At 49.3% G+C, this 26,076-nt stretch overlaps 10 protein-coding genes across 10 annotated transcripts; 6 read left to right on the forward strand and 4 right to left on the reverse strand.

The window, feature by feature from the left end:
* Positions 1-79: 79 nt before the first annotated feature.
* On the forward strand, positions 80-1,333 carry N7503_007399 (ketopantoate reductase family protein; the record flags this gene model as incomplete). The annotated part of the gene is made up of 1 exon (XM_057066946.1): positions 80-1,333. The coding sequence occupies one exon, from the start codon at positions 80-82 to the stop codon at positions 1,331-1,333; it is 1,254 nt and encodes a 417-aa protein (XP_056920627.1).
* Positions 1,334-1,429: 96 nt separating this feature from the next.
* N7503_007400 (uncharacterized protein) lies at positions 1,430-2,950 on the reverse strand (the record flags this gene model as incomplete). The annotated part of the gene is made up of 5 exons (XM_057066947.1): positions 1,430-1,754; positions 1,815-1,929; positions 1,982-2,099; positions 2,163-2,750; positions 2,810-2,950. 5 exons carry the CDS (start codon positions 2,948-2,950, stop codon positions 1,430-1,432), a joined length of 1,287 nt encoding a protein of 428 aa, XP_056920628.1.
* A 396-nt stretch (positions 2,951-3,346) lies between these two features.
* Positions 3,347-4,352, forward strand: coq4 (ubiquinone biosynthesis protein COQ4; the record flags this gene model as incomplete). The annotated part of the gene is made up of 2 exons (XM_057066948.1): positions 3,347-3,554; positions 3,652-4,352. 2 exons carry the CDS (start codon positions 3,347-3,349, stop codon positions 4,305-4,307), a joined length of 864 nt encoding a protein of 287 aa, XP_056920629.1. The 3' UTR covers positions 4,308-4,352.
* A 231-nt stretch (positions 4,353-4,583) lies between these two features.
* Positions 4,584-5,229, reverse strand: N7503_007402 (DNA-binding protein; the record flags this gene model as incomplete). The annotated part of the gene is made up of 4 exons (XM_057066949.1): positions 4,584-4,867; positions 4,998-5,008; positions 5,071-5,156; positions 5,206-5,229. 4 exons carry the CDS (start codon positions 5,227-5,229, stop codon positions 4,584-4,586), a joined length of 405 nt encoding a protein of 134 aa, XP_056920630.1.
* Positions 5,230-6,459: 1,230 nt separating this feature from the next.
* Positions 6,460-8,645, forward strand: N7503_007403 (guanine nucleotide exchange factor SEC2; the record flags this gene model as incomplete). The annotated part of the gene is made up of 3 exons (XM_057066950.1): positions 6,460-6,467; positions 6,528-7,152; positions 7,218-8,645. 3 exons carry the CDS (start codon positions 6,460-6,462, stop codon positions 8,643-8,645), a joined length of 2,061 nt encoding a protein of 686 aa, XP_056920631.1.
* A 3,806-nt stretch (positions 8,646-12,451) lies between these two features.
* On the reverse strand, positions 12,452-14,148 carry N7503_007404 (SURP domain-containing protein; the record flags this gene model as incomplete). Its single annotated transcript, XM_057066951.1, has 3 exons — positions 12,452-13,881; positions 13,952-14,005; positions 14,061-14,148. 3 exons carry the CDS (start codon positions 14,146-14,148, stop codon positions 12,452-12,454), a joined length of 1,572 nt encoding a protein of 523 aa, XP_056920632.1.
* A 788-nt stretch (positions 14,149-14,936) lies between these two features.
* On the forward strand, positions 14,937-18,021 carry pmt1 (protein mannosyltransferase 1; the record flags this gene model as incomplete). The annotated part of the gene is made up of 4 exons (XM_057066952.1): positions 14,937-15,199; positions 15,274-15,563; positions 15,618-17,368; positions 17,458-18,021. 4 exons carry the CDS (start codon positions 14,937-14,939, stop codon positions 18,019-18,021), a joined length of 2,868 nt encoding a protein of 955 aa, XP_056920633.1.
* A 986-nt stretch (positions 18,022-19,007) lies between these two features.
* On the reverse strand, positions 19,008-19,827 carry N7503_007406 (uncharacterized protein; the record flags this gene model as incomplete). Its single annotated transcript, XM_057066953.1, has 4 exons — positions 19,008-19,058; positions 19,196-19,397; positions 19,580-19,623; positions 19,687-19,827. The coding sequence occupies 4 exons, from the start codon at positions 19,825-19,827 to the stop codon at positions 19,008-19,010; spliced, it is 438 nt and encodes a 145-aa protein (XP_056920634.1).
* A 647-nt stretch (positions 19,828-20,474) lies between these two features.
* On the forward strand, positions 20,475-22,295 carry erf2 (palmitoyltransferase ERF2; the record flags this gene model as incomplete). Its single annotated transcript, XM_057066954.1, has 1 exon — positions 20,475-22,295. The coding sequence occupies one exon, from the start codon at positions 20,475-20,477 to the stop codon at positions 22,293-22,295; it is 1,821 nt and encodes a 606-aa protein (XP_056920635.1).
* Positions 22,296-23,066: 771 nt separating this feature from the next.
* On the forward strand, positions 23,067-25,721 carry N7503_007408 (putative histone-lysine N-methyltransferase (Ash1); the record flags this gene model as incomplete). Its single annotated transcript, XM_057066955.1, has 4 exons — positions 23,067-24,204; positions 24,272-24,645; positions 24,698-24,897; positions 24,947-25,721. The coding sequence occupies 4 exons, from the start codon at positions 23,067-23,069 to the stop codon at positions 25,719-25,721; spliced, it is 2,487 nt and encodes an 828-aa protein (XP_056920636.1).
* Positions 25,722-26,076: the final 355 nt, after the last annotated feature.

Genomic DNA, 26,076 nt, shown 5'->3' on the forward strand with positions numbered 1-26,076 from the left:
GAGTGGGCTTTCTGATATATGTCACCAAACTCGCTCCCGAATAAGTGAAAGGCCGGTGGTCCGATACGTATCGACGTGGATGAACGATGTGGAAGACGTGTCTCGCGAGACTACAAAGCCCCCATTGTCCGGGCGAGTACATATTCTCGGTCTTGGAAATGTGGGCTGCTTCATTGCACATGCCCTGGCCTCCAGACCATCCCGACCACCGATAACATTGCTTTTGCACAATTGGTCAGTCTACCAGGCTTTCCGCCGCAAGAAGAAGAGCATTTCCCTCCAGTACAACGGATTGGATGATATCAAGACTGGGTTCGATGTTGAAGTTCTTTCCGATGGCGTATGGCATGAAGTATTGAAGGAGGAAAGCAAGGAACAGATTGAGTCTGACATTCCCTTTGATCAAGTCGAGGATATCTCGACGGATGTAAACTATGAGCACATCGAGTGCTTGATTGTTACTGCCAAGGCCAGTGTTGCAAAAACGGCTATCAAGTCTGTCAAACACCGCTTGACAAAAGACTCAACTATTGTCCTTATGCAAAATGGCATGGGAGTTGCTGAGATGCTCAACCATGCGATATTTCCGAATCCAGAAGATCGCCCGACCTATGTACAGGGCGTCGTCAGTCACGGTCTGACTAGGATCGACAAATTTCATGTTTCCCATCTTGGTGTTGGTACAATGGTCTTCGCGCCGAGCACTACGGAGAAAACCCCAGCGCTTCTGGCTGAGGACGATACTCATTGGGCCCCCACCACAAAATATGTTTTGCGCCTGTTGGCCCTGACTCCATCTTTGGTTGCTACAACTGACACGCCTGCTGCGCTACTTCAATACCAACTCGAGAAGCTGGCAGTGAACTGTCTAATCAACCCCTTGACCGCGCTTTATGATTGTACGAACGGCGAGTTGCTCTACATCTTTAATGTTACCCGAACCATGCGCTTGCTTCTCTTCGAAATCTCGAGCGTAATCTACGCTCTTCCTGAGCTTCAAGGAGTTCCCGGGATCGAGGAGCGGTTCTCTCCTGAGCGTTTGCGTCGACTCACAATGGCTATTGCCAATGATACCTCACAGAATACCAGCTCAATGCTTCTTGATTTGAGATCGGGGAATGAGACCGAAATTGAACATATGAATGGCTGGATTGTGAAACGAGGAGAGGAGCTGGGCATCAAGTGTGCGTTGAACTACATGATGAGACTGTTGGTAAAATCCAAGGTTATTGTACATCAACGCCGAGGCAATGCATCTATCCCACTTGCTACTGAAGGTGTCCCTTCGGTTGTTGATTTTGCCGATCAGATTACGACCACCAAGGCAAAATGATCGAAATCCACGAGAATGTTTTGCATACCTTAATCGGCATTATATTCGCAAAAGCACCAGCCTCATGGAGGCTTCTATTTTCATCAAGTGCTTTGATCAGTCATCTAGTCCGACCGCTGAAGCGCGCTCACAGATGTCTTTGATCTGTCCCCAGCGACGTAGCAAGGTCTCTGCCTTTTGACGGTGCTTTCGAACTACCTCGTTAGACTCAAGAGCTACCCTTATTGCGCCCATTGTTGCATCGGCTTCCGAGGCATATGTGTGCAGCCAACCCTTGATAATGGTTTCCGACTTCTGGGCATCCACATTCTCAGTCGAACCCTCGAGAACAAAGTTCCTCCAATCTTCCTCCTTCATGTACATTAAACACGCTGCAACTTCGGTGCGGTAACAAACCCCGTAGGGGGTGACTTGATATTCACTGTCAAATATTAGCGAAAAGGGATCCATGTACCAAAAATTGCTTGATTCGAGAACAGACCCATAATATTGGTTGAGCCACAGCTCTTCCTGCTTTTCTGGGCTGTCAATGTCACGGAAGACAACGTCGTCAAGGTAGATGCAATCTGAATCGTTCTTCTCGAGGAAGAAGCCATCTTAAAGGAAATTAGCATGGTGGACACATCATCGTATCATGACGAGGCTCACATTCGGCCAAGAGGAAATCATTGGGATGACTTCCATAACTCATATAGACTTCATCGCCCTTCTCATAATCCTCTGTAGCTCGAAGGGTATATTCGGTCTCATCAAACTTCACATCACACTACATTACAATTGAGAATGTCAGATCAAACACCTCACGTAGTCATCGCCAAGAATCACATACCTCAACATCCGAATGATTGAAATAGTCCGCAAAGGGCAGCAAAGCCATTGCATCATTCCGATTCTCCGGTGGCTCTTGATCAGGTCCAACCCAATAGAAACTTCTCGTATTGAGAATGAGCCAGTGGTAAGAAAAACTCCGCCAGTCAGTCTCCGGAAGAACCGAAGTGACATCCGTCCATGCCTTGCGTAGCCGTATCTCCTGCTGTGGCTCCAGTTCCTGGTGCTCTGTTTCGTACTTCTTCGTCCGAGGTCCTTTCTGAATGGAGTTCCACCGACCAGCGATACAAGGGGGAAGCACGTTCGGGATTGGAACCGAATCACTCGCGTCATCACTGTCTGGCCAGGCGAGACCGCCTAGTTCCCTTGGCCAGAGCAAGGGCAAACTGTCCTCAAAGTCTTGACGTGTTGGCCAGGCTTTAAACCACAGCTGATACTTTTCAAGTTCTTCTTCGCTGCCGTGGGTCAAGAATGCAGCCATGATTGATTGCACGGCTGTGCCTTCGGGGAATTGGGACCTGAATGGCTCAGGAACTTGGTCCACTGTGAATATCACATTTGTAGGTACTTGTACAACAGCTTCACCTTTCTATACACGGAAGTTTGATCAGTATATTTTGCAGTTCAAATTGGCTTGTTGCGTCCTACGTTGATTTTGCGCGTCGCCATCATTCCTAGGCCGCGTCCTGGAAAACGCGCCGGAGTGACTGCATCGGTCATTACACCTTGGGATAGAGCCCATTCAGTGAAGGCTTCATGATTGGCACCAGGCAGATATTCGGGATCCATTTTTAGAAGCGTCACTGGAAGCCCTTCCAGAGAAATTCTGTAGATCTTGGATTTGTCAAAAAAAATATATATATGTACAATAAGCACAGCGATTATGGGAACTTACCAAACGCTTAATAATAGGCAAAAAAAATAGTTGTGGGGGAGAAAAAGTCTCAAATTCAATTTCAGAGAACTGACAACCATAAGCCACCAATCTGAATGATCAATGAAGAGTGTCAAGTGCCTTGCAGATCAGATCCAATGAGGGCTGTGGAGTAATGTTTTTATCGATAACCCGCTTATCGGTCATATAGGGCAGCCGATAGGGACCTGGTGCGCCGTATTCCCGATTGTCGTACGATCGTCTCGATTTCACCTTCTCAAAGCTGGTGTTATCTTGCTTGAGGGTTCACCATGTCTGTCCTTGGGAAGCGCGGAGCTTCCGAGCTTCGAAATTTGGCTGTGTCAGGTCATAAGCTTTCCACATGCACGTTGCGCCCTTTCTCCGTTCTCAACCGCCCGCCACCAAACTATCCTGGCCATGTCCCATTGACAACCATTGAGCGAGGTGCGCTGGCTGTGGGCTCAGCAATTGGGTCTCTGATCAATCCTCGCAGAGCAGGTATGGACCTATTTTATACTGAAGTTTCTTTTTCCAAGCCTGATTGAAGTCCTATACTATACTTCTATAAATAAACATGACCACTAATTAGCTCTAGACCTGATTGCAGCTCTCGGCGAAGCAACGGCAACTCCGTACTTCATCTACCGTCTCAGAAATGCTATGCTTTCTGATCCAACAGGCCGCCGCATCCTACGCGATCGTCCGCGCATCACCTCCGACACTCTTCAACTTCCCTACCTCCGCACCCTCCCCGAGAACTCCGTTGGCCGAACATACGCTACATGGCTTGACCGCGAAGGTGTGTCACCTGACACTCGGGACCAAGTCTACTACATAGATGATGAAGAATGCGCCTACGTTATGCAGCGGTACCGGGAGTGTCACGACTTCTACCACGCGGTTACAGGACTCCCCATTTTTGTAGAGGGTGAACTGGCATTGAAGGCGTTGGAGTTCTTGAACACGCTCCTGCCAATGACGGGCTTAAGTCTGTTCGCCTTTGTGAAAATGAAGCCTGCCGAGAAAGAGCGGTTCCTGACACTGCATTTGCCGTGGGCAGTGCGGAGTGGACTTGGGAGCAAGGAGTTGATTAATGTATACTGGGAGGAGGTGTTGGAGAAGGATGTTGATGAGCTGAGGGCAGAACTGAATATTGAACGCCCGCCTGATCTAAGGGATATCCGCAAGATGATTCGGCAGCAGCAGAAACGAGAGAAGGAGCAGCAGAAGCAACAGCAGATGTCGGGCTGAACATGTCGCATGGGAGTTGAAATCTCTCATCCTCTTACTACCTGCCCAGCAGGCAATTGTGTACGATTATCGCTTATGTATAAATATCTTCAGCGCGAAAATAGAATTATGAACGTCAGATTAGACGAGTAAACAGACCGGAACACCTGAAGTGGATTTTTGAAGCCAAAGAAGGCCAGGTAGAATAGACGACGCACCCCCCAAGGTTGTACCAACGCAGTAATTAAAAAGGAAAGACCGGCAAGCTATGACTCAGTCACTGCACCAGTCTAGTTCTTACAGGTCAAGTAGATCGTCGTCATCGTCCCAGCCGCCTTTGCGCCGGGTGATCACGATCTTGTGTTCTTCCTCCTCCTTGCGCTGGTTCTCGGCAACCGCATTCAAAAGCTCTTTGAGCTGGTCCTCGGAAACCTTCTGTCGTAGCTGGCCAGACTGAGCTAGCATGATGAGTCGGCTCTCGATGTCGTTTGCGCGCGATTCCTTGACGAGACGAATACGACCGAGACGGTCTGCGGCGGCGGGCTCGAGAATCTGGCTAAGAATAGAGGCACGGCGGTCGGCTGGTATTTCGTATCGAGTCAGAAAAATGACCGTCCATTAAGCCTGTACTTGAAGTTCAGGTGGTCGATTGGATGCGTCAGGCCTGTCTCCGCGGGATAGCGATAGACGAATAATTAGGAAGTCACCTACATTCAGCTTGTCTGGCGCATAGCTTGTTAGTCGCTAATAAGTACTTCAGCACAGAAGGCATGTATAGACTCACTTTCGCTGTTCTTCCTGGCCGCCATCTTGGCTGGGTCCTCCGCGGGGACCGCCCTGTTGAAGCTGTGCAAGACGAGCTCGCCTGATCTGTGTCGCATTTAAGCATTTAAATTCATTCATCCGAAAATTTTCTTACCTCTTCCAGCTCTGAGTCTGCCATGCTGAGAGTTGATGCACGTGAGCAGAGTCAATATGTTATGAGATGTCAAGTTCCCGAATCGAGAGAGAAGATTGTGGTAACCCCACCTCTTCCGCCTGAGGCTGCCACGCGGGGGAAATCTAGGCGTCAAAGGTCCTGAATATCTATATGAGTAAGATAGTACATCAATTTCAATATCAACTATTGTAAGTGAAAAAGGAATGCTATCTCAGATTCCTCTATCTTAATTTTGCTTCTATAATTTCTTATTCCCTGTCGGATTTAAAGTCCGTGTGCCTGTCCATGGATATAGAACCCGTGTGTATAGATGCATTTATTGATTTTTCATCTTTATGCCTTGTTGGTGTTCATATGCATAATAGTGTTATCTAATTCAACACTAAACGCCACTATCCTCCGCGTAGCGTAAACGTCTAACCCGTAAACGAGATAAGGACGCGTTACAAAATTGCTGGGGAGATTACGTGCTGCGCCCCCCTCTTTTCCTCGTGTTTCGTGTAGTTAGCGGGGGCAAAGTTCAAGAGCAATCTTTGCCTTCTCTTTAGTCTAAAAAATGAGATCCAAAATACCCGAGTGGAACGGTGCGCGATCGGCTGGCATCATCCGGGTTAGTCGCGACAGACTATTTAGTATGGGAAAGTTTGTCAAAAACATAGTTCGATCGGAACCCACATGCGTTCGGGGTGGGTATACCGATCCTCAACAGAAGACAAGGGGGAAAATAGGCACAGACTCTGCATAAAATACTCCGTACGAAGTGAACAGAGAGAAATTAGAAAGTGAAACAAACAAAATAAATGAAATCGATTCGTCACGTTCATCTAGTCGATCACCTGCTTCCGGGTGTGATAGCCCAATGACTAAGCTGGGCATATTCGCCTCTTCCTGCGACCCCGATCACATTTGACCTTTCTATCCACCAGGGGAATTTCTATCCCATTTTTCCCTCTAATTCTTCTCTCTCCTTCACTCTCCTTATTGTCAGTCCTTTCACCATCGTCAAATTTCTCCACCCGGGACCGCCGTCTTCCGGTCCGCCCGAACTCCCGTTCGCTTCGATCATTTGCGGGGACCTCGAAAGTCCAATTCTTTCCTGGCCCGTGTGAATGGCTCAGGTGCCTTACTGACCAGAGTGTTGCTTGGGTGTGAATTGGTGGATTAATCCGTTGAGAACGATAAAACCCCCGGCGCTCATCTCACATTCCTTCGACGCCGTTTACGTCACCCATCATGGCCGAGTAAGCCTCCAGTGGAGAGAAGACCCAGTTGTATTAGACGATCGCTAACCGTTTCGGCAGCCTTATTGCCTTTCAGACATACCACCATAGCAATCTACTGCCACCCTCGAGCTCGACCATGATTCCTCGTCACGCCCATAAGCGGTCATTATCCTCGGAGTATCGAGGCCTTACCCCCGAGAAGACTGTCACCAAGGCCAAATCTACCACCGATCTCTCCGAAACAATCTCCAAAAATGGCTCCAACTCCCAATTGGCCAGATATGAGGAGGACAGTTTCAACACCTTGCAGGATCCTCGACTGGCTATCAAAGCGGAGGTTTCACCGTCGACGTCATCAACCCATCACCCCGACCTGAGCAACGAAGTTGCAGCACTAAGTGTGAAACTGATTCAGGCGATCAATAACCAAACACAGTTGGACGATAGTCTGGGTGCTACGCGCCAGGAGCTAGAATTGGCCCACGGCAAGATACAGGCGTTGGAGTTCCAGAATGAAAAATACCGACGCGACATCGACGAAAAAGTCTACATCAGAAAAAGCGATTCGGACCGTGAGATCATGCAGTTGGGGGCTGCGCTTGCGGAGGAGAGAACGCAGCGCGAAATCGTCGAGAAAGGGAAGAAGACGATTGAGCAAGAACTCGAGGCCCTCACTGCAGATCTCTTCCAGGAGGCCAACAAGGTGAGAATATCTCGGTCTTTTCATATCCTGCTTTTTTTACTTTGAGCTCATTCTGATTATCTTAGATGGTTGCTGCGGCTAAGATTGAACGAGAAGCGGTTGAGAAAAAGAATGAGCAATTGCGATCTCAGATCAAAGACACCGAGCTGCTCCTCGCATCGCATCAGGATCAGCTGGCAGAACTCAAATCGGTAATGCAAGGGATGCATCTTTCTAAGGATGACGTTGATTCCCGCACCGCGTCCACCGCACCTTCATCTCCGGCGGGGCCATTTCAAACGCAAGGAGCCACGCAGGAACACGAGCCGAACCATGCTGTTGCAGCCCCGTGTAACCCAGAAGAACTCATTCCTGGCCCCTCGTGTAATTTCCCCGAGATTCTTCGGATGGTGTGCCGGACTGATCTGCAAGCCTATGATGACTTCCGAGAGCTACTTACGCTTTCCCGGAGCTCTAAGCCCCCTAGTCGCGCTGGCAGTGGCTCATATGCAGGCTTGAATGTTATGAGCTTAGCTGGCTTCGGCTCGGGTTCAGCCTCTGCGAACAACTCTCCTACCAAGGGAGTTACTAGCTCTCCAAGTAGCTTGGCGTCTCAACTGGGCTCGCATATCCCTTTGAAGGACACTCGGTTCTATAAGCGGGTGCTTATGGAAGATATTGAGCCTACATTGCGGCTTGACTTGGCTCCAGGGATTTCATGGCTTACACGACGTACGGTGATAAGCGGCATTTGTGAGGGAACTTTGGTGGTAGAGCCAATGCCAACGACGACAAAGAAATACGAGTTCCCCTGCACCGTCTGTGGCGAGCGCAGACCGGGCCCGCAAAATGAAAGAACTCACCGGTTTCGAACTTCGGAGAGTGAGACAGCCCAACGGTACTCATTATGTATTCAGTGTTTGGAGCGGATTCGTTCGTGCTGTGAGTTCACTGGGTATTTGCGGCTGATCCTTGATGGGCACCTCAAAGCTGGTGACAACGACGAGGAGAAGGAAATCTGGGAAGAAACGATTCGACTCAGAGAGCGAATGTTCTGGTCCCGTATTGCGGCTGGCGTTGTTCCACTAGTCCGCCGGGCCGCCGAGTCTGAAGCTGAAGTGGAAACCAAAGAATTGAACGTGAATGTCTCGGAAGAGACTCGCGAGAGTGGGCTTCTCCACCCTACAGACAATGCCATTGTTGAGTCTAAACCATATGATATGTCTGGATCGTTTGAGTCTACCCAGAGCCAGAGAAACTCAAGCATTTTCGCTCCTTCTCTTCCTGACTTTGATATGGCCAAGCCCGGGACACCTGATCCTCACAGCTACCAAAACGCGGAGATCGATGATTCCACTTCTGATGTGCCTCAAAGACGAGGCTCTGTTGATTCCGACGTCAGTGTTTACGAAGAAGCCAATACTCAGACTGAATATACGGAGTCCGAAGAAGCCCAGACCCCCACCGTTCATGAAAAAGAAAGCGCCGAAGTTACTGGCCAAAGCAGTCAATGAATCATAGTTGATGCTAGCCATCAATATGAATACCCATGATTCGCTTGACCAGTGCTTCTTCATGACCCATCTCGATGCATTTCCTTGGCCCTCCTACATTTGAGCATATTCTGGCAAGACACTGATAGACCCTACTTACTTTCCCTGCAGCAATGCTTTATACGCTTTTAATTATCCAGCTCGACCTACCCCTCATCCTTGTTGCATTTGCACACCCTTCGTCGATATCCCTCTTGATTTGAACAATTTGCTTCATCCATGTATTATTATTACTACCTTACCCCTACCATGTATTCATAATGTCTTGTTTCCTTTTGTGTCGCTGACATTGATTGCTCACATTGTCACTTGCATTGCATCACTGGAATGTGATACCTAATGCAAGTCCTTGTTTTCTGCTTTGGCCGAACAATCCCGCACACAAAGTGATGGTTACTCATGCTTCATCTATCTGCTTTTGTTGGCGTTTGGCTTTATGTTCCTTGTTGTTGCATTCTCTGGGCACAAACTCCCGAGAAATTGGACTATTGAAAATAGATGGCAATCAAAGATTGTTTAGGATCCAATACATACCATATCATGCAAACTGCCTAGCTACAATTCCAGGAAGAAACATAATTAAACAGGCTGGGGGTATTATATCATCTAGCTGAAGGGTATTGATACTGTGTCTGTTTATAGAGCCTACCTGCATGTATGTCGAGTCGTTTCAATTTCATTGACCAATTTGCAAAATCTCAAATTTGTCTGTTGGATTAGATGGATCTAAACCAATGCGGCTTACCTGGATGAGAATGTATGACCAAGAATGAACAGGAGAGACGGGTTGACATTCGCAAGAGAGGAGGGGGGCTTTATATCGAAGATTGCGCCTTCCCAAATCAGATCATTGACAAACGAAACATCCTATGCAAATCAACCCAACACTTTCAGAACCCGTGATAGATTAGGCCATTGGTCCTTGCCCCAAGAGACCATCGGAAGCTTGTTTCTCTCATGATCGGGGTGAATCACTACAAATCTCCAAGGTCATCAATTTCATGAACAAGTTCAGAATTAAAGTTCAATCCTCATGAAAGGGTTCACAGTAGGCTAGAGTCAAATTTCATTCTATTCATTGAGCTACATCGATTTGGTCCTTGGGGGGATCTTTGGTCGCATAGAAGGTCACATGATGACCCGGGACGCAGTTATCTGTGCGGACAATGAGTTTTTGCTGGCCTGATATCGATTAGATCGCGTTCAGACCTCTACCTTGCTAGAGAGCCTAAGCATTTGTGGACTCCCAAAGTTGGTTAAAGATCTCGTATTCGAAAGGTCCTAGTAAATGCATAGGTTACAACGGAATAGCCCTAACAACGGAGTAAACCCACCGAAATACCATACACGGTAGAACAGACGAGCGCTTACTGTGTAGGTATCAAACAAGGTTTATGATGGGACCTTCTTTCATCTATAGCATAGCCCGTACGGATTGACTTCAAATAAAAGTATATACGGACTGTACTACCTTTCTAACGGATCATGTCCAGACACTCCTTCAATACGACCCGAGGACTTATTCCCCGAAACCCAACAGGCTGAGCATAAGGGGAACTCGTATGAGTGGGTGCAGGATCGGAGATGCAGATGGTAAGCAATGAGGCTGAGCTTGATGTTGGATCTAAGTTGAGTAGGGGCTGAAATGCGTGCGTTCTATTGGCTGATATGAAATGTTTTCCAGTCTTACGCACCGAGACCCGTTTGAAGATCCACTTGTCGAATTGTCGATCGTGATTATTCATGCCGTTTACAATAATACCTTGGCGGTACTTTCTGTGAAGTGGCGCTAGATGGTCCTGTACTATTCTGATTTAATGTATTGAGCAGGGACTTAGACACTTAATGAGCCTCAAAATTTAGATTTGTATAGCTAAGTCAAATTCCACGTATATGGGAGCATGTCTCGCGTAATGGGCTGAAACTTTGACAGGTACCATGCCCCTAGTCCATAACCCCTGTAGCTATCAGGGACTTGTATGTTCCACTGTGCTGTACTTGAATATTCACCGACTTGGCGCAGGACTCTTAGTCATTTGTTTGTAAAGCTTTGGATCATTCGATACACTATGCAGTCTACATTACCTAATGCGGAAGGAACCATGTCCAATAAGGTACGATCGAACTTGCATTGAAGACAACGTGGCGACTAGAATAGTTTTGCTACGATTACTCAGAGGAACTTGAATCAATTAACTTTGAACTCCCAAGTCTCCGTAATTAATCACACTACCCACCATCTCAATACCACTTTCCAACTGAGATGTATGCCATCCATGGGGATCTATTCAATTCAACAGCCACGGATATGGTAGATGAAAATATCTCCACTATGAACTATGATAAAATGGAAAGCAAGGCTTCTAGTAGCCCTGGACAATTTATGCAAAATCCAAGGCATGTTCACTCCGCTTTGAAAGATGGGCGTAAATCAGAACTAACACGAGTTAGTCGAGGAGAACATGACTCTAGAGCCATTTCCCTAGAAGATCCAATTTTTTCCCAGTCAGAGGAATTCTCTCTGGAAGCAAGTCTTCCATTGATGCAGTCTTTTCCAACCCAACTTTCTTTGACACATACCGAAACCACTATAAACAGCCTGGAAGAGACACAAGCCATGTCCACTCTTGACGGGATCCCAATATGCTGGAACCACGACTGTAACGGAAAAGTCTTTTCTAGCTGGAGCAACCTGAGGCGGCATCAGCGAGAACGTGCATCTCAGGCTCCCAAGTGCTATTGTCCGCGGTGCGGGGCGCATTTCAGCCGTACAACAGCCCGAAACCAACATCTTACTAACATGAGCTGCAAGCGTATTCAACGCTATTCAAATGGTCGGGTGAGACCAAGTCGACAACATTCCAAGAGGAGTATGGAACACAGTTATGAGAATTACACATTAGTGACACCCTCGGGGACAATTGTCGGAGGAAAGTCATTTCAGTTGTTTGATTGCTATATGACATAAAGATGACCTTACAAATCAAAGACTATCTGCCCACCGAGTATTACAAATGAATGCCTCAGCAACTTGTTATTCAGTTCGTTGCACAGTGTTTATGCCCCGACGTTGGATTTCGGAGCCCCTTGGCGGTACCACTTGAAGCACGATGTCTCGCAGCAATCATAGTTCTTTCCCACCTGCAAGATCATCAGAAAAGTCATCTTTGTTTTTTACTACCCATGTGTCCTCGGGACCCTTAGTACCTCTTACACAGTCGTCGGTCGGACAGTCAATTTTCGTAACCGTGATGATCCCGAATCTCAGACACGGGATGCGTTGATTGCTCTTGATGTGGTCCGTGCTCAGTTGGATGAGAAAGGAGCGAAGACTTGGAAAAGGACACCGAGCTCTTTCTTTTTGTCTTTCTTTTGGGTCCTATGTCTTGCTTGGGTTATGGATATGGGATCTTGGTATCAGAGTGGAAAGAATACATGAGAAGGAATGGTGGGCTATCATTTGTCGAATACAGAAGTTCTGTGGAGATGATATAGAAGCATTTAAAGATTGAATGAACTTGCAAAAGTATAAGACTTTACTCTTCAGTGTGCAATTGAGAGAGACAATGTGCACATTCAGTTGAACTCGTCAAGGGATATTTTAATTGCGTTAGAAATGATAAGGCTATTATACAAAAAAAGCACATCATCCAATATCCCTTCCCAATCGGCCCGAAGAGAGAACACGCCCTGAAACTCCAGATGCAAAGGAATAGATAGAAGCAAACGGCTGGAAATACTTTGGCGCAGCCGGATCAAACGTGAAATCATTGCCGAGCCCGTTGATGGATGTGTCGGATCTGGTCTTCGATGTTCATATTTTGGGGGGTATGCACACCGGGGGGACCGATCGGTAGACCGGGAGGTGCAGAGACGCCAGGAGGGAGCGGGCCATCTGGTAGGCCAAGAGCCATGCGCTTGCGACGAGCCTCTTCCTCAGTATCCATACCAGGTTGAAGTGAAGAATCAAAGACATCGCTGCGTTGGCTGGCCAGTCGCTTGAGATTGTTGACCACATCAGCAGTAGAAAGATTGGTTGTAGCACTGCGCGCATCTTGCTTGGCGCGCTGTTCCTTCCAGCGTGGGTCAAGAAGCTCGATACGAACGTGCTCATCCAACTCTGCAACGGGAATTTGCTGGTGACAGTTGGGGCAAATTGCTGTGGCACCTTGCTGGCGACGGGCCTGGGCGCGTGGAACGTAGTCCTGACGGATGCGCATAGGGGGTTGACCCGGGACAGCTGGGGCGGGAACTTCAGGGCGAGCTTGCTGTGCTTGGATCGGTAATGGGCGCGGGTACTGTGCATTATAATCCACGGCGGGCTGCGGGTATGGGTTTTGGAATTGTGCTGGGTATGGGGAAGCGGAAGGTTGGGGTGCGAAACCCGGCTGGGGTTGGGCCGGAGAAGCATTGTAGTAGGTGGGCGCATCGAGATCAGTGGGCATGGCCTCTTCGATACGCAGCGGGTTAAGAGACATGGCGGCTTTCTGCTCCAAGGAAGCGGACTGCAGGTCATTGAGCGATGTCGGGGGAGGCAAATCATCTTGCTCGTCGCTATCGGTGAACACAACCGTCTCCACGACCACAAAGTCATGCCAGTCAATTTGCGCATATTCAATCCGCTCTTGTTCCTCTAATTCCTCCTTCTCTTGCTTCTGTAGCTCCTGGTGCTTCACCCAATCGGCGCGCTGCTTGGCGCGCTCTAGAACATGGTACTTGTTCTTGACACTGTTCTCCAATTCGGCAATGCGCTTCTGCTCTGTAGTTGCCTCGTCGATGCCTTCTGATCGCAGCAAAATAGTGTATTGATCGACCAGCCGAGTGAAGAATTGGTGGAGACTATTGAAGGGTCGTAGGAATTCAAACTGAGGGTTGCGGGCCTCCCGTTGTGAAAGTGCGGTCAACCACGACTTGCCTCGTTTGGCAACGAAGAGTGCGGTGAGTTTGACGACCTCAAGATCCTGCGCATGGCTAATTGGCATGCGCGCAGAAAAATGAAACGCAGGTGGCTCGGGAGGGCCCTGGGGCTTTTCAGGTTCGGCGGCAGGAGTGGCCTCGCCCGCTCGTCCCGCAGCAATTGACGTTCCTCGGCCATCCTTGATTTCGGTTAGACGCCATTGATAAAAGGGCGCGTAGGCATCTCCGGCGTTGAGGAAGGAGAATTTCGGGTTGTTTTTTTCTTTATCACGGACACGGTCTAGATGAAGGTGAGCAGAAGTCAGTATGAGATCATTTCCCATCGCGGGGAATTGTTTGGGGAGACATACCCTCGAAGACTGGTCCATTCCGAGCAACGTATCCGGCGGTCTTCTCCACGATAGCTGTGGTACGAGATTAGCTGTTTTCTTGTCGCGTGTGTCAGAAGCTGGGACTCACCTTGAATATCTTTGGGAGGGCGGACCAAGCCCTCAGGAGGCTTGTTCATGTCCTCCGACAAAGGAGTATTTCCATTTGAGGATTCCATAGCGACGACGATGGGAAGAAGTGATAAGACCGGGGAGTTCTTTTTGGCCTCATGGAAGTTGCTGACTACTCTCAATCTGCACCAGCCACATCAACCTTAAGTGTCAGGTGTGAAGTGTGGCGGTGCTATCGCAATCTGACTGATTATGTAAGTTGTAGGTGTCTCTTTGTTTGCACCTTTGCATTTGCACCTGATCCGCATTCATCGATATTATTTATGTACATATTGTGTTCTATATTGATTAACTATTATCTATCTTCAATCTATACTGGAATTCATAGATTAGAAGACATCGAAGCCAAGTATATTTCTTCTTCACAATTCCACTTTAAGGTAAAACAGACAATAGAAAGAGCAGTCTCACTGTACTCCTCGGCGCTAACTAGAGGCTGAAGTTTAAGGGGCCGCTTTCTCTTGTCCACACTCCGCCTCGGTCGATCTGGCCTCTCTCTTCTCTGCTTTCGTCCATTCCCTCATCCTCGTCCTTTTTTTTATTATTCTTTTTCTTTCCTATTATTTCGGACCCTGTCATGGGGTCTTTTCTTTTGACCATCTACGATCATTAAATCGTCCACCTTCTACGGTGACGGGCTGTTGAGAGCTGCAGCGAAGCTGTCAACAGTTACTTTTCTCGACCTCAAATTTCATTAATTGTCTGCGACTGAATCTTTTTCCGAGTCTACTACTCTTTTCCTTTCATCTTTCTCTTCGACTTCTATTCGACTGCCCTCGCCTTCCCTTCGGTTTCCTGCGCCCCCATACCTCGTGCATCCGCGGAGATCGTGACAATGGGTCAGAAAGCCAAAGACACTCTGTCTGTGCGGCCACAGAGCCGTGGCCGTCGCTCCCCTAGTCGCTCGCCGCGACCCAAGAACCGTAAACCTGTGCAGCCACCGCCCAAAAGCTATGCCTCCGATGGTGTCAAGGACAATGATATTCTCAACCTCCCCGCCTCCGACTATACACTCCTCGTGCTAGTGACGCTAATTGGCGCCGCCGTGCGTCTCTTCCGCATCTACCAACCTACAAGTGTAGTCTTCGATGAAGTCCAGTATGTTTTGATCTTTCCCGGACCCATAGAAACAATAAGAAAGTGCTTGCTAATGGATGTTTTCCCCCAAACAGCTTCGGTGGATTCGCTAGCAAGTATATCAAGGGAAAGTTTTTTATGGATGTGCACCCGCCTCTGGCCAAGATGCTGCTTACGCTAGCGGGCTGGCTGGCTGGCTTTGATGGTGAATTCGATTTCAAGGACATTGGCAAGGACTACCTCGAGCCTGGCGTTCCCTATGTTGCTATGCGTATGCTGCCAGCAATCATGGGTGTTCTAACGGTCTCGTTGATGTTCCTTACGCTGAAGGCTAGTGGTTGTCGGTCTTCGACTGCCGTCATGGGTGCTAGCGTTGTAATTTTTGGTAAGGATCGCAAAGCTTTCATAAGCGAGCATACAAAACTAACGAGAACTTTAGACAATGCGCTGACCACTCAATCCCGCCTGATTCTTCTGGACTCCCCACTGGTGTTCTTCACGGCCCTAACTGCTCTAGCATTCACATGCTTCTCGAACCAACAAGAATTGGGTCCTGCTTATGCCTTCCGAGGTCCCTGGTGGTTTTGGCTGGCCGCAACAGGTATCTCCCTGGGTGCCACTCTCAGCGTCAAATGGGTTGGACTATTCACCATGGCCTGGGTTGGGTCTCTCACAGCTCTTCAGCTGTGGGTGGTCCTCGGAGACTCGAACACTGTTACACCCCGATTGTGGTTCAAGCACCTGTTCTCTCGCGCCTTCTGCCTGATTGTTCTTCCTGTTGGTTTTTATATGGCGATGTTCGCAATTCACTTCACTTGCCTAGTGAATCCTGGTGAGGGTGACGGTTTCATGTCCTCGGAGTTCCAAGCTACCCTAAACTCCAAGGGTATGCAAGATGTGCCGGCTGATGTGTCCTTTGGATCCCGTGTCAGCCTTCGTCACTTGAACACCCAGGGTGGTTATTTGCACTCGCACAACCACATGTACCCGACTGGTAGCAAACAACAGCAGATTACGCTCTACCCCCACAAGGATGAAAACAATGTTTTCCTTTTGGAGAACTCGACTCAGCCCCTAGGCCCCTTCGGAGAGATCGAAGGACCATTTGCCTGGGATAACCTTACTGCTACCAATAACTATATCGAGGATGGAGCCGTCGTGAAACTTTACCATCTGCTAACTCACCGACGCATTCACTCTCACGACGAGCGTCCCCCAGTGACAGAGGCTGACTGGCAGTTTGAGGTCTCGGCCTATGGATATGAAGGCTTCCCTGGAGATGCGAATGATCTGTTCAAGGTCGAGATCGTCCCCTCAATGTCCGAGGGAGATGTATCTAAGAAGCGCGTTCGGACCATTCAAACCAAGTTCCGGCTGGTTCACGTCATGACTGGCTGCGTGCTGTTCTCCCACAAGGTCAAACTTCCGGACTGGGGATTTGAGCAGCAAGAAGTCACCTGTGCTCGTGCTGGTACTCTGCCCAACAGTGTTTGGTACATTGAGTCTAACACACACCCTATGATTCCCGCCGATGCCGAACGAGTGAACTACCGTAACCCAGGCTTCCTGGGCAAGTTCTGGGAGCTGCAGAAGGTTATGTGGACCACTAACGCTGGTTTGGTTGAGTCCCACGCCTGGGACTCTCGTCCCCCCTCATGGCCTACTCTGCTCCGCGGTATCAATTTCTGGGGCAAGGAAGCCCGCCAGGTCTACCTCTTGGGCAACCCCCTCATCTGGTGGTCGTCCACTGCCGCCATTGGCATCTACCTTGTTTTCAAGGCCATTGCGATTCTTCGTTGGCAGCGCAGCTGCAACGACTATCGCCATGTCTCATGGAAGCGCTTCGACTACGAAATTGGCACCAGCGTTCTGGGATGGTTCTTCCACTACTTCCCGTTCTACCTGATGGCCCGCCAACTTTTCCTGCATCACTATCTGCCGGCCCTTTACTTTGCTATTATGGTTCTCTGCCAGCAATTCGATTTTGTTCTGAACCGCGTCAAGGTCTTCGGTCTCGCCTCGCGACCTGGTATCGGAAAGACTGTCATGACTGGATTCGTACTCCTTACCATCGCTGTTTTCACCGTATACTCGCCCTTGATTTACGGCAACCCTTGGACCAAGAGTGCCTGCTACAAGGCCAAGCTCCTGAATACTTGGGACTTCGATTGCGAGAGGTTCCACACCGACGTAAGTGTTCCAACGTGGCAGCCTCCCCGTCGAGGATATTGAGTGAAACCGACGAGACGCGTGACTGACATGGAATTTTTCAACAATAGCTGAGCCAGTACCACTCTGAGGTCCCTGTCCTGGGTCAGGCGATTCCAACAACATCCATCGCTGCACCTCCCCCTCAAGTGCAACAGGAGCAACCTAAGGAGCCTGAGCAACCTAAGCAACCCCAACAGCCTCAAGTCCCCCAGCCTCCAGCCCAAGAACCCGTAGGCGTCCCCCAAGACCAGCAAACTGAGGAAGCCGCTGTTACGGCTCCCAAAATTGCCGGCTCTATGGCTCGCGTCGAGTATCGTGATCAGCATGGTAACATCCTGCCCGAAGAACTCGTCGCCTCCCTGCGCGCCGACGGCAATGTCAAATTCGAGACTCGCTATGAAGCAAAGTCCCGTCTCGAGCACGCACATGAGGTCCCTATTGTGGATGGACAACTCGCACCCCCGCATCCAGATGTCGAGGGTCAGAACCCCGAGACTGGTGGACGTCCCGAAGACTCGATTCCACCGGAGAGGCCTGCCTCTATTGCGCAGGGCAATGAGCGATCGGCGGAGGAATCTAGTTCCCCTGAGGCAAAACCCGCTAGCGAGGGCAACGAAGCTACTAAGCTGTAATTATCACAGCTTATGTGAAGTTCAATATGTGTGCGATCGGGACGCCTGGAAATGGAGAGTTTGGAGTACGTTGCTAAAAGCTCCTAACATGTATCATGAACCGTTTTTGAGACAGTCATTGTTTTCATAGTGATTTGTTCAATGTTTGAAATGTTTAGAGTTAATCATTGTTTCTTACTGTGAAGGTTCATTGTAACACGGGCGGTCATGGGACTACTATCTATCTCCAGAGATCACCTGGGCAGTATATATACATCCAGGGCTATCCATGCATACCTAGTTGCAAGTCTAAGGTTTTAGTTCGGTATCGGGCCTCGAGAGCCTGTATAGGTATCTACCGACTTGGTATATTTTCACAAACGCTTCCAGAGTTGAAATCTTCAGTATCATCATCATTGATTGATTATGTATACCTGTAAAGCAAGGTTGGGAAAGCATACTCCGCATGGTTCAACAATAGAACAGCAGGAATGTCGGGCTCAGGAGGCTTTCAGGGTTCTAATTTCAGTGATAGAATGGTTGGATTTGAGAGAAATGGACCATGACTGCAGACTTGGAAAGGGGCTTTTTACCTGGGCCTCGAGACGGATGCTGAGCTTTGTGACTCGAGTACTATCTGTCTGGGTAGTGGAAGTGATAGAACCGCGGGACGGGTGATGTCGGAACTCTTGATATGGGCGCACCTCGATATATATGCACAGGACAATCACAAGGTTTCAAGCATCCATCGATAATAGCAACTTCCAGTCTGGATCAATTTCAAGGTTATAGAAAAGAACGTTATGTAAAGTTAAACATAAGAAAGAGACAGGTTGTCAATTGATTCTCTTTACGAAAACGGAATACTATGCACAATCTCTGGTAATCGCAAACACAAGTCCAAAGCCACTCTCCCCAATTCTCCACCAGTAGTATACAGCATTTAGCCGTCAAAATGGCAAATAGCTTTCACAACATCTTTTAAAGGGGCTCTCAACTCAATAAATTTAGTAGTCCCACTCCTCCTTGCCGTACTTGTTGAACTTCTCGTGGAGGTCCTATCATATGACGCGAATCAGTCAGCAATTCTAAAAAAGTACCTAACAAAGAAATGCCCATGAAAAAGAACGGAAAAGCCGGTGAAAAGCATAAAAAAAGCTAGCTCAAGGCCAGAGAGGCCGGAAGGATTGCATACCTCGGGCAGGGTGACATTGGGGACAATGACAGTGTTCAGAGCGCTGGGGGCGGCGCGGAGGGGCTGGCTCTTGTCACCGTTGGGGTGGTACTGGTACTTGTAGATCTTGCCATCCTCGGAGGTAGCGTGCCAGGGCATGGAGCTCTCGCCAATGCGGACGTTGCTCTCGGAGGTGACGGAGGTGGGCTTGGAGCCGAAGTACCTAATGAGTCGCGAACATCCGAGTCAGCCAATTGTAATTTTCGTTTCTTTTACCGCATTGCATGCGGACCTCTTCGGTCCATTGGTCCGGCGTCATCACGACAGGGTGGCGGGTAGCCACCCTAACGTCACAAGGTGCATCGGGAGATCGGGTCTTGGGCGCGGGAAGAGGGGGGTATTTACCAGCCAGCACCGAGGAAAGCACCGGACATGATGCCGAGAAGGACCTATAGCAACAGGAGTTAGTCTGGGCGCCTTTGGACAGGTCAATGGCAGCCGGATATCCGTACGTAGAGCTCGGGATCACGCTTAGGAGCCTTGTCAAGGCTGGCCTCCTCGACCTTGGAGGACATGAAGCGGCGCGGGGCAGCGCGGAAGATGGGCTGGCGAGCCAGAGCCCGGCGGGAAGCCATGGCAGCGATCGAAGACATGGTGGCAGCGAGTTGTGCGTGGATGGTGGGTTATCGCGGAGGGCTGGAGACGGGGTGGTGCGAGAGAATCGTGAGTATGGAATGATGTTGGCAGGTCACGTGGTGGAGTAGATGAGTCAGCACGGCTTTGAGCTCATCGATTTGTGGATTTGCGAACTTCGGGATTCTCTAGTCGCGGTCGTTCAACTCGTGCCTTTGACTCTCTTGGTGATTTACACGGAGAGTAATGTAATTGGATTTTGATTTCTTGCGGTTGTCAAATTCCAGTTACGTTTCATCCTCAAGGTGTGTTGTGTTCCTTGTTAATATTCTTCATTTTTGATCAGGGGGTTCGGGGATCTTTCCTCCCCGGATTTCCAGACGCGTGGAGGTGCAAAAAGCACTCCACGCATTCATCCAAAGGGCTATACTAATCAGGCATTTGACAGGCTTTGATTGCTTCCTCCAGTCTTTCTTTATAATACATCATCATCCAACTGTCGCTCCTTTCCAAGTTCGTTTTCGCTCCCCGAAGCATCGCCAACCTCCGATTCACCGCGATTTATTTGCGCAAACCACGTGTTTTTATCACTACCGGAAAGAAATATGAAAGTACGCGCAACCTGCTAGTAATAATCTATTGTCTTTCGCCCTTTGGTTTTTAAGCCATGGCAAACTCCACAGAAAGCCCCGAAACTGGCGACATGAATCAACCCCCGACCCAGCAACATGTTTTGGGCATTCCACGACCTCCCTCAGTGGGAGGCATTTCCTCGCGAGTGACGGATATGGCCTCCGAAGATGGAGAGAACTCGCAATCCTTTACATCACCACAGCCGCCTCTTCAACAACAGCGCCCTTCGGCCTCTCGGCGTGGTCCACCCCCAACAAGGAACTCGGTGACAAGCAGACCAGGTAGTTCGGGTAGTCGGCTGAGCAGGACACATATTCCTTCTCTAACTGCCTCGGCTTTTTTTCGTCCGATGAGTTCGCAACGACTACAGGCGCACCGAGGCACTCGACCAATGACCAAGGGAACAGTATCATCGACCGATGAGTGGGGAGATCACACAAGTCAAAACAGAAGAAGCCTGATTTCGAACAGCACATATCAGCAGGGATCCCTTCCTCCAGTAGATATGGAGCCCCCACCATCGCGGGGTACAGAGTTCACAGATCCGATCATTCCTGATCGGAATACTTCAAATGCCAGCCCAATAGGCAATACAACAGTACGAAGCCTCGGTGAGAGCGTACGGCTCTTACGGGATCGAGATCAAAACAGCAAGAAGCGTCCCGACCACTTGAATCTCAATGTGAATTACAGCATGCATAACCCGCATGATATGCCTCCGAAGTCCCCACTCTCATTCTTGACATCCCAGAACAAGGGATCTGCTCAAAATGGGCATGATCCTCGTGGCCATTCCCGGCTTTCCTCCGCTGGCTCTTCTCCTGGACCTGCAGACATCAAGAAGCAACAATTGCCAAGGGGCAATATGGGCAAGAACTACGAATATTTCGTTGGCAACACCTTTTTCTGTGGCGGCGGTCGACTTCAGAACTCGAGAGACAAACCCATCAACATTCTTACGGGGATTTTGGTGGTTGTTCCATCGGCCTTGTTCTTTGGATTCTCAGCCCCTTGGCTATGGCACAATATCTCCCCTGCCATCCCCATCGTTTTCGCATACGTTTTCTACGTTTGCTTTTCGTCTTTTGTGCATGCATCCGTTGTTGACCCTGGTATCATGCCTCGCAATGTTCATCCCATGCCTGCAACTAATCCCGCGCTTGATCCATTAGCACTTGGACCACCAACCAATGATTGGGTTATGGTGAAGCTTGCTACCTCGGAGTCTGCCGCTATGGATGTTCCCGTGAAATACTGCAAGACTTGTAGTATTTGGCGGCCGCCTCGATGTTACCACTGCCGTGTTTGTGATAACTGTGTGGAGACACTCGATCATCACTGTGTCTGGTTGAACAACTGTGTTGGGCGCCGCAACTACCGCTACTTCTTCGCTTTCGTTAGCTGGGGCACCTTACTTGGGTTGTTCCTGCTCGGCGCTAGCCTGGCACACATCCTGGTCTACATGTCAAATGAGAACATTTCCTTCGGCGCTTCAATTGCGAAATGGCGTGTGCCCTTTGCAATGTTTATCTATGGTGCCGTTGCCACTCCTTACCCGTTATCACTCTGGATTTATCACTTGTTCTTAACTGGTCGGGGCGAAACTACCCGAGAATACCTGAACTCCCACAAGTTTGCCAAGGCTGACCGCCACCGGCCATTTACCCAAGGAAATGTTCTGACGAACTGGATCTCGGTCCTAGGACGGCCTCGTCCCCCTACCTACATGCAATTCAAGCAGCCATACGAAGAAGGTGACCAACGCTATGCAATGCAAAAGCGCAAGTATCTCGTTCGCCGTGACGTCGAGTCTCAGGCGGGGATTGAGATGCAAGAGGTCGGTCCCCATCAATAGGAATCACCATAAAAGCAATATCTCATTTCCCCTTGTTACGACCCATGAAGACGACACGATTTCTTTTCTTGATCATATACCAACTTTCTTGGGATATGTTTTCCCACTCTACTGTTCTAATCGTTACATTCATACCCTTCCATAATTTCCTACTTGTTATGTTACCCTTGGCGAGGCATTATCATGTCACTGACTTTCTCTGGAATCTTTCTTCATGTCTTTTCTTTTTGACACCATATTCTCCTGAATCGATGGCTCGATTGTCTGGATAATCCACAGTCGTGAATATTCGACGGCCTATCTATCCTACTACCTTCTATTCCTTTTTTTCTGGGCCCCCCCGCTTGAATATGAATATTCTACCTTTCTATGCAGAAATCCGTGTCTTGTGCATAAGACCAATGTTTGTATGAACCAACCATAGAAATCAATCCAATCCACCAAATGCCATAAATCACGCGTAGAATAATGCGGGGGTGAGACTTAGCAGAAATTTAAACATTCCAGATGCCATGTCATACGCCTTTAACTCCTTTCTTAGTTCGCCCTTGATTGGATCGTCAGCAATTTCGTTGGCAAGTTGGGTGTTGATGTTGCACGCGTCAGACATCCCCATTCGCCCTCAATTGATAAGAGGCGCGCGGCTGCTGATCTTCCAACCTTTCCACCCCTGATATTCCCCGACCCAACTACTCACTCAACACCATCTTGAGAAGGACGATTCCACCCCGTGGATTGTCTTTCTCCCGAACTGTGGATCTACTGTCCAACATGGCGCGCCGAACCTCCCGCTTGGCCGCGTCCGCAACTCCCGCTCTCGCTGACGTCCCTGCTACACACGACACCCCCGACGACACGATGAGCCTCGACATGCCGGAGCAGCTCCTCACACCAGAGGCTAGCCGCTCGGAGACTTCAAGCAATAATGAGAACGCGTCGACCGAGGAGCAACCGGCACAGCGGCGGAGATCAACACGAGTCGTACGCGCATCGTTGCGGGCCACGGAGGCGCTCGAGAATACCCCGGTCAAGAAGGATGATAGCACCACCTTATCAAGCCAGGCTTATGTTGATAGTCTGGCCAAGGCAAAGCGCTCGCGATCCGGGCTCCGACATAGTATCGCCGTGATGCAGTCGTCGCTGCGGACCGACTCGGCCCTGCCTACTGGGGATACCTTGATCGAAGACCACTCAATGGTCCCCGATACACCTATTTCGAAGTCCTCGCAGGAACTGCAGTCCGAAGATCTGAACGCCTCTCTTCAACAGCGGACTCTACGAAAGCGTGTACAGAAAGCACTGACTCAGGATGAAGAATCCGCTACGGCAAAATCAACCCCCAAGAGCGATTCTCGTCAATCACTACGGCGATCGACTCGCGCCAGTCTATTGAGTAAGGCCTCGGAATTTATGGAACGAGCCAACAGTGTTCTGGGTAAGCGGTCGAGGGATCTTGGTGACAAGAGCAAAGAGGTTGGTCGACGTGCTAGTCTTCGTCCCCGGAATGTTGCGCCGGCCAAGGAGGAAGGGCCAGCCCCAGTCGCAGAGCGCGCAGCTAAAAAGCGACGGGTCTCCGAGAGTGATTTATCGGACTTGAAATCCAAGGCCGATTTGCCCTCTGAAGAACCCACTGCCCCGCCTATTATCAAGTATAAGCCCAAGGTGTGGTTGACCCATGGGCTGTACAGTGGGCAGGAGGCAAGTAGCTCTCCCCCAAAGCAGCGAAAGAGTAAAAATTCAGGGAGAACTAGTCTTGATATAACCAGAAAACGGCGCCACCTTCCTTTGCCGATATTTGGGGGTCTTCGGCTTATAAAGACTGAAAGGGATTACCTGCTTCCATTTGACATTTTCTCCCCACTCCCACAGGGTCAACCCAAACCAGACGAGTGGCGAAAGACCAACAAAAGTACGTCTAAATCAAAGGCACGGTATCTTTTCCATGGCGGCTAGAGCTAACCAATATTTCCTTCTAGATGTATTTGTGGGTGATGCCGCCAGCGAATGGAAAGCAAACAAGAAAGTAGAATTGTCTACTTGCATGTGCGATGAAGAAACCGGTTGCGATGAAAATTGCCAGAACCGCTATATGTTCTATGAGTGTGACAATGGCAACTGTCGATTGGGTGCAGAATGCGGCAACCGAAATTTCAGCGAGCTCAAGAACCGAACAAAGGCTGGTGGCAAGTACAATATCGGTGTGGAGGTTATCAAGACCCAGGATCGAGGGTACGGTGTGCGTAGCAACCGATCTTTTGAGCCAAACCAGATTATCGTGGAGTACACTGGAGAAATCATCACTCAGTTCGAGTGTGAAAGGAGAATGAGAAATGTGTATAAAAACAACGAGGTAAGTAAATGTCCGAGCATCCTATGCTGCGCGGTGATTGACTGAAGGCTAGTGTTATTATTTGATGTACTTCGATCAAAACATGATCATTGACGCCACACGAGGGTCCATTGCTCGATTTGTCAACCACTCTTGTCAGCCCAATTGTCGAATGGAGAAATGGACCGTTGGCGGAAAGCCACGCATGGCTTTATTCGCAGGAGATCGAGGTATCATGACTGGGGATGAGCTGAGCTACGACTACAATTTCGAGTGGGTTCATCTTGCAATTGTTCTGACAGCCCTTACTGACGACTTCTAGCCCTTACTCCAACAAAAATGTCCAGCAATGCCGCTGTGGAGCACCAAACTGTCGTGGCATCCTTGGACCTCGGCCAAAAGATAAAGATCAGCGTGCCAAAGCAGAGGCTGCCAATGTGAAGGTTGCCAAGACCGGTGGTACGAAGAGAAAGCGCGCGACGGCGGCTGGAACCGCGACGGCGCAAGCAAAGAAGCGCAAGTTGCTCAGTGCGAAATCCATCAAGGTCGGTGTCAAGAAAGCTGTGAGCAAGGTCACAACTACGCGCGGCAAGACAACTACCAAGAAGACTACCACTACCTCCACAGCTCGTGGCCAAACAAAGACCAAAATTGTAGAGAAAAAGACCGTCAAGTTGCCCACAGTCAAAGCAGCATCGAGATTCAAGGCAGCCATTCGCGCCCCCCAAAGAAAGACAGCATCCGCAAAGGCAGCCACTTCACCGGCTAGAAAGACCAACCAGCTCAAGCGACCTTCTGCTGAAACCAAGAAGAAAATCCTTGCCAACGCTGCAAATGGAGGCAGGTCTCCGACTAAGTCTCCAGCCAAGTCACCTGCGAAAGGTAAAGCACCAAAGGCTGAGACAAAGTCACCCCGCAAACCCGTCGCGAGAAAAGCACCTACCAAGACCCCTATAAAGGCCAAGATGCCCACTTCCAAGGCGAAGGGTGCAGCCAAGAGCCCGGGCAAGACTACAAAGGACAAGAAAAGTCTGGGCCGCAGCGTGAAGAGCGCAGCCCGCAGTGTTGTCCGTACTGTGAAGGGCGCCACTAAATAAACATGCCCAACGATATTGGACCAGGCAATCTGGCTTCCACAGCCACCACTCTCGGTCATTGGACCTTGATTTTTTTCAGGCTAAATGTCGAGTTCCTTGAACTCTCATCTCTGATTGGGGAGATCTACCTGCTGGCCTATCTTAAACCCACTGCCCTTCCCCGTATTGTTTCTGCCTTTGCCCCTTTAGCTAATCACTCCTGCACGGTATTTTCTTGTTACGTTACTTGGCACTTGAGATGGCGTTTGGCTTATTCCTTGAGTCCTGGTTGCGCTGACTTGTTTTTGTTTCACCCCATGTTCTCCTATATCATTTTTATTCTCTTCCCCCTTATCCCCTTATTCCTTTATTTATT

This window comes from Penicillium pulvis (genome assembly GCF_028828015.1).
Source record: "Penicillium pulvis strain IBT 33274 chromosome Unknown contig_5_segment0_segment0, whole genome shotgun sequence".
Classification (NCBI taxonomy): Eukaryota; Fungi; Ascomycota; class Eurotiomycetes; order Eurotiales; family Aspergillaceae; genus Penicillium; species Penicillium pulvis.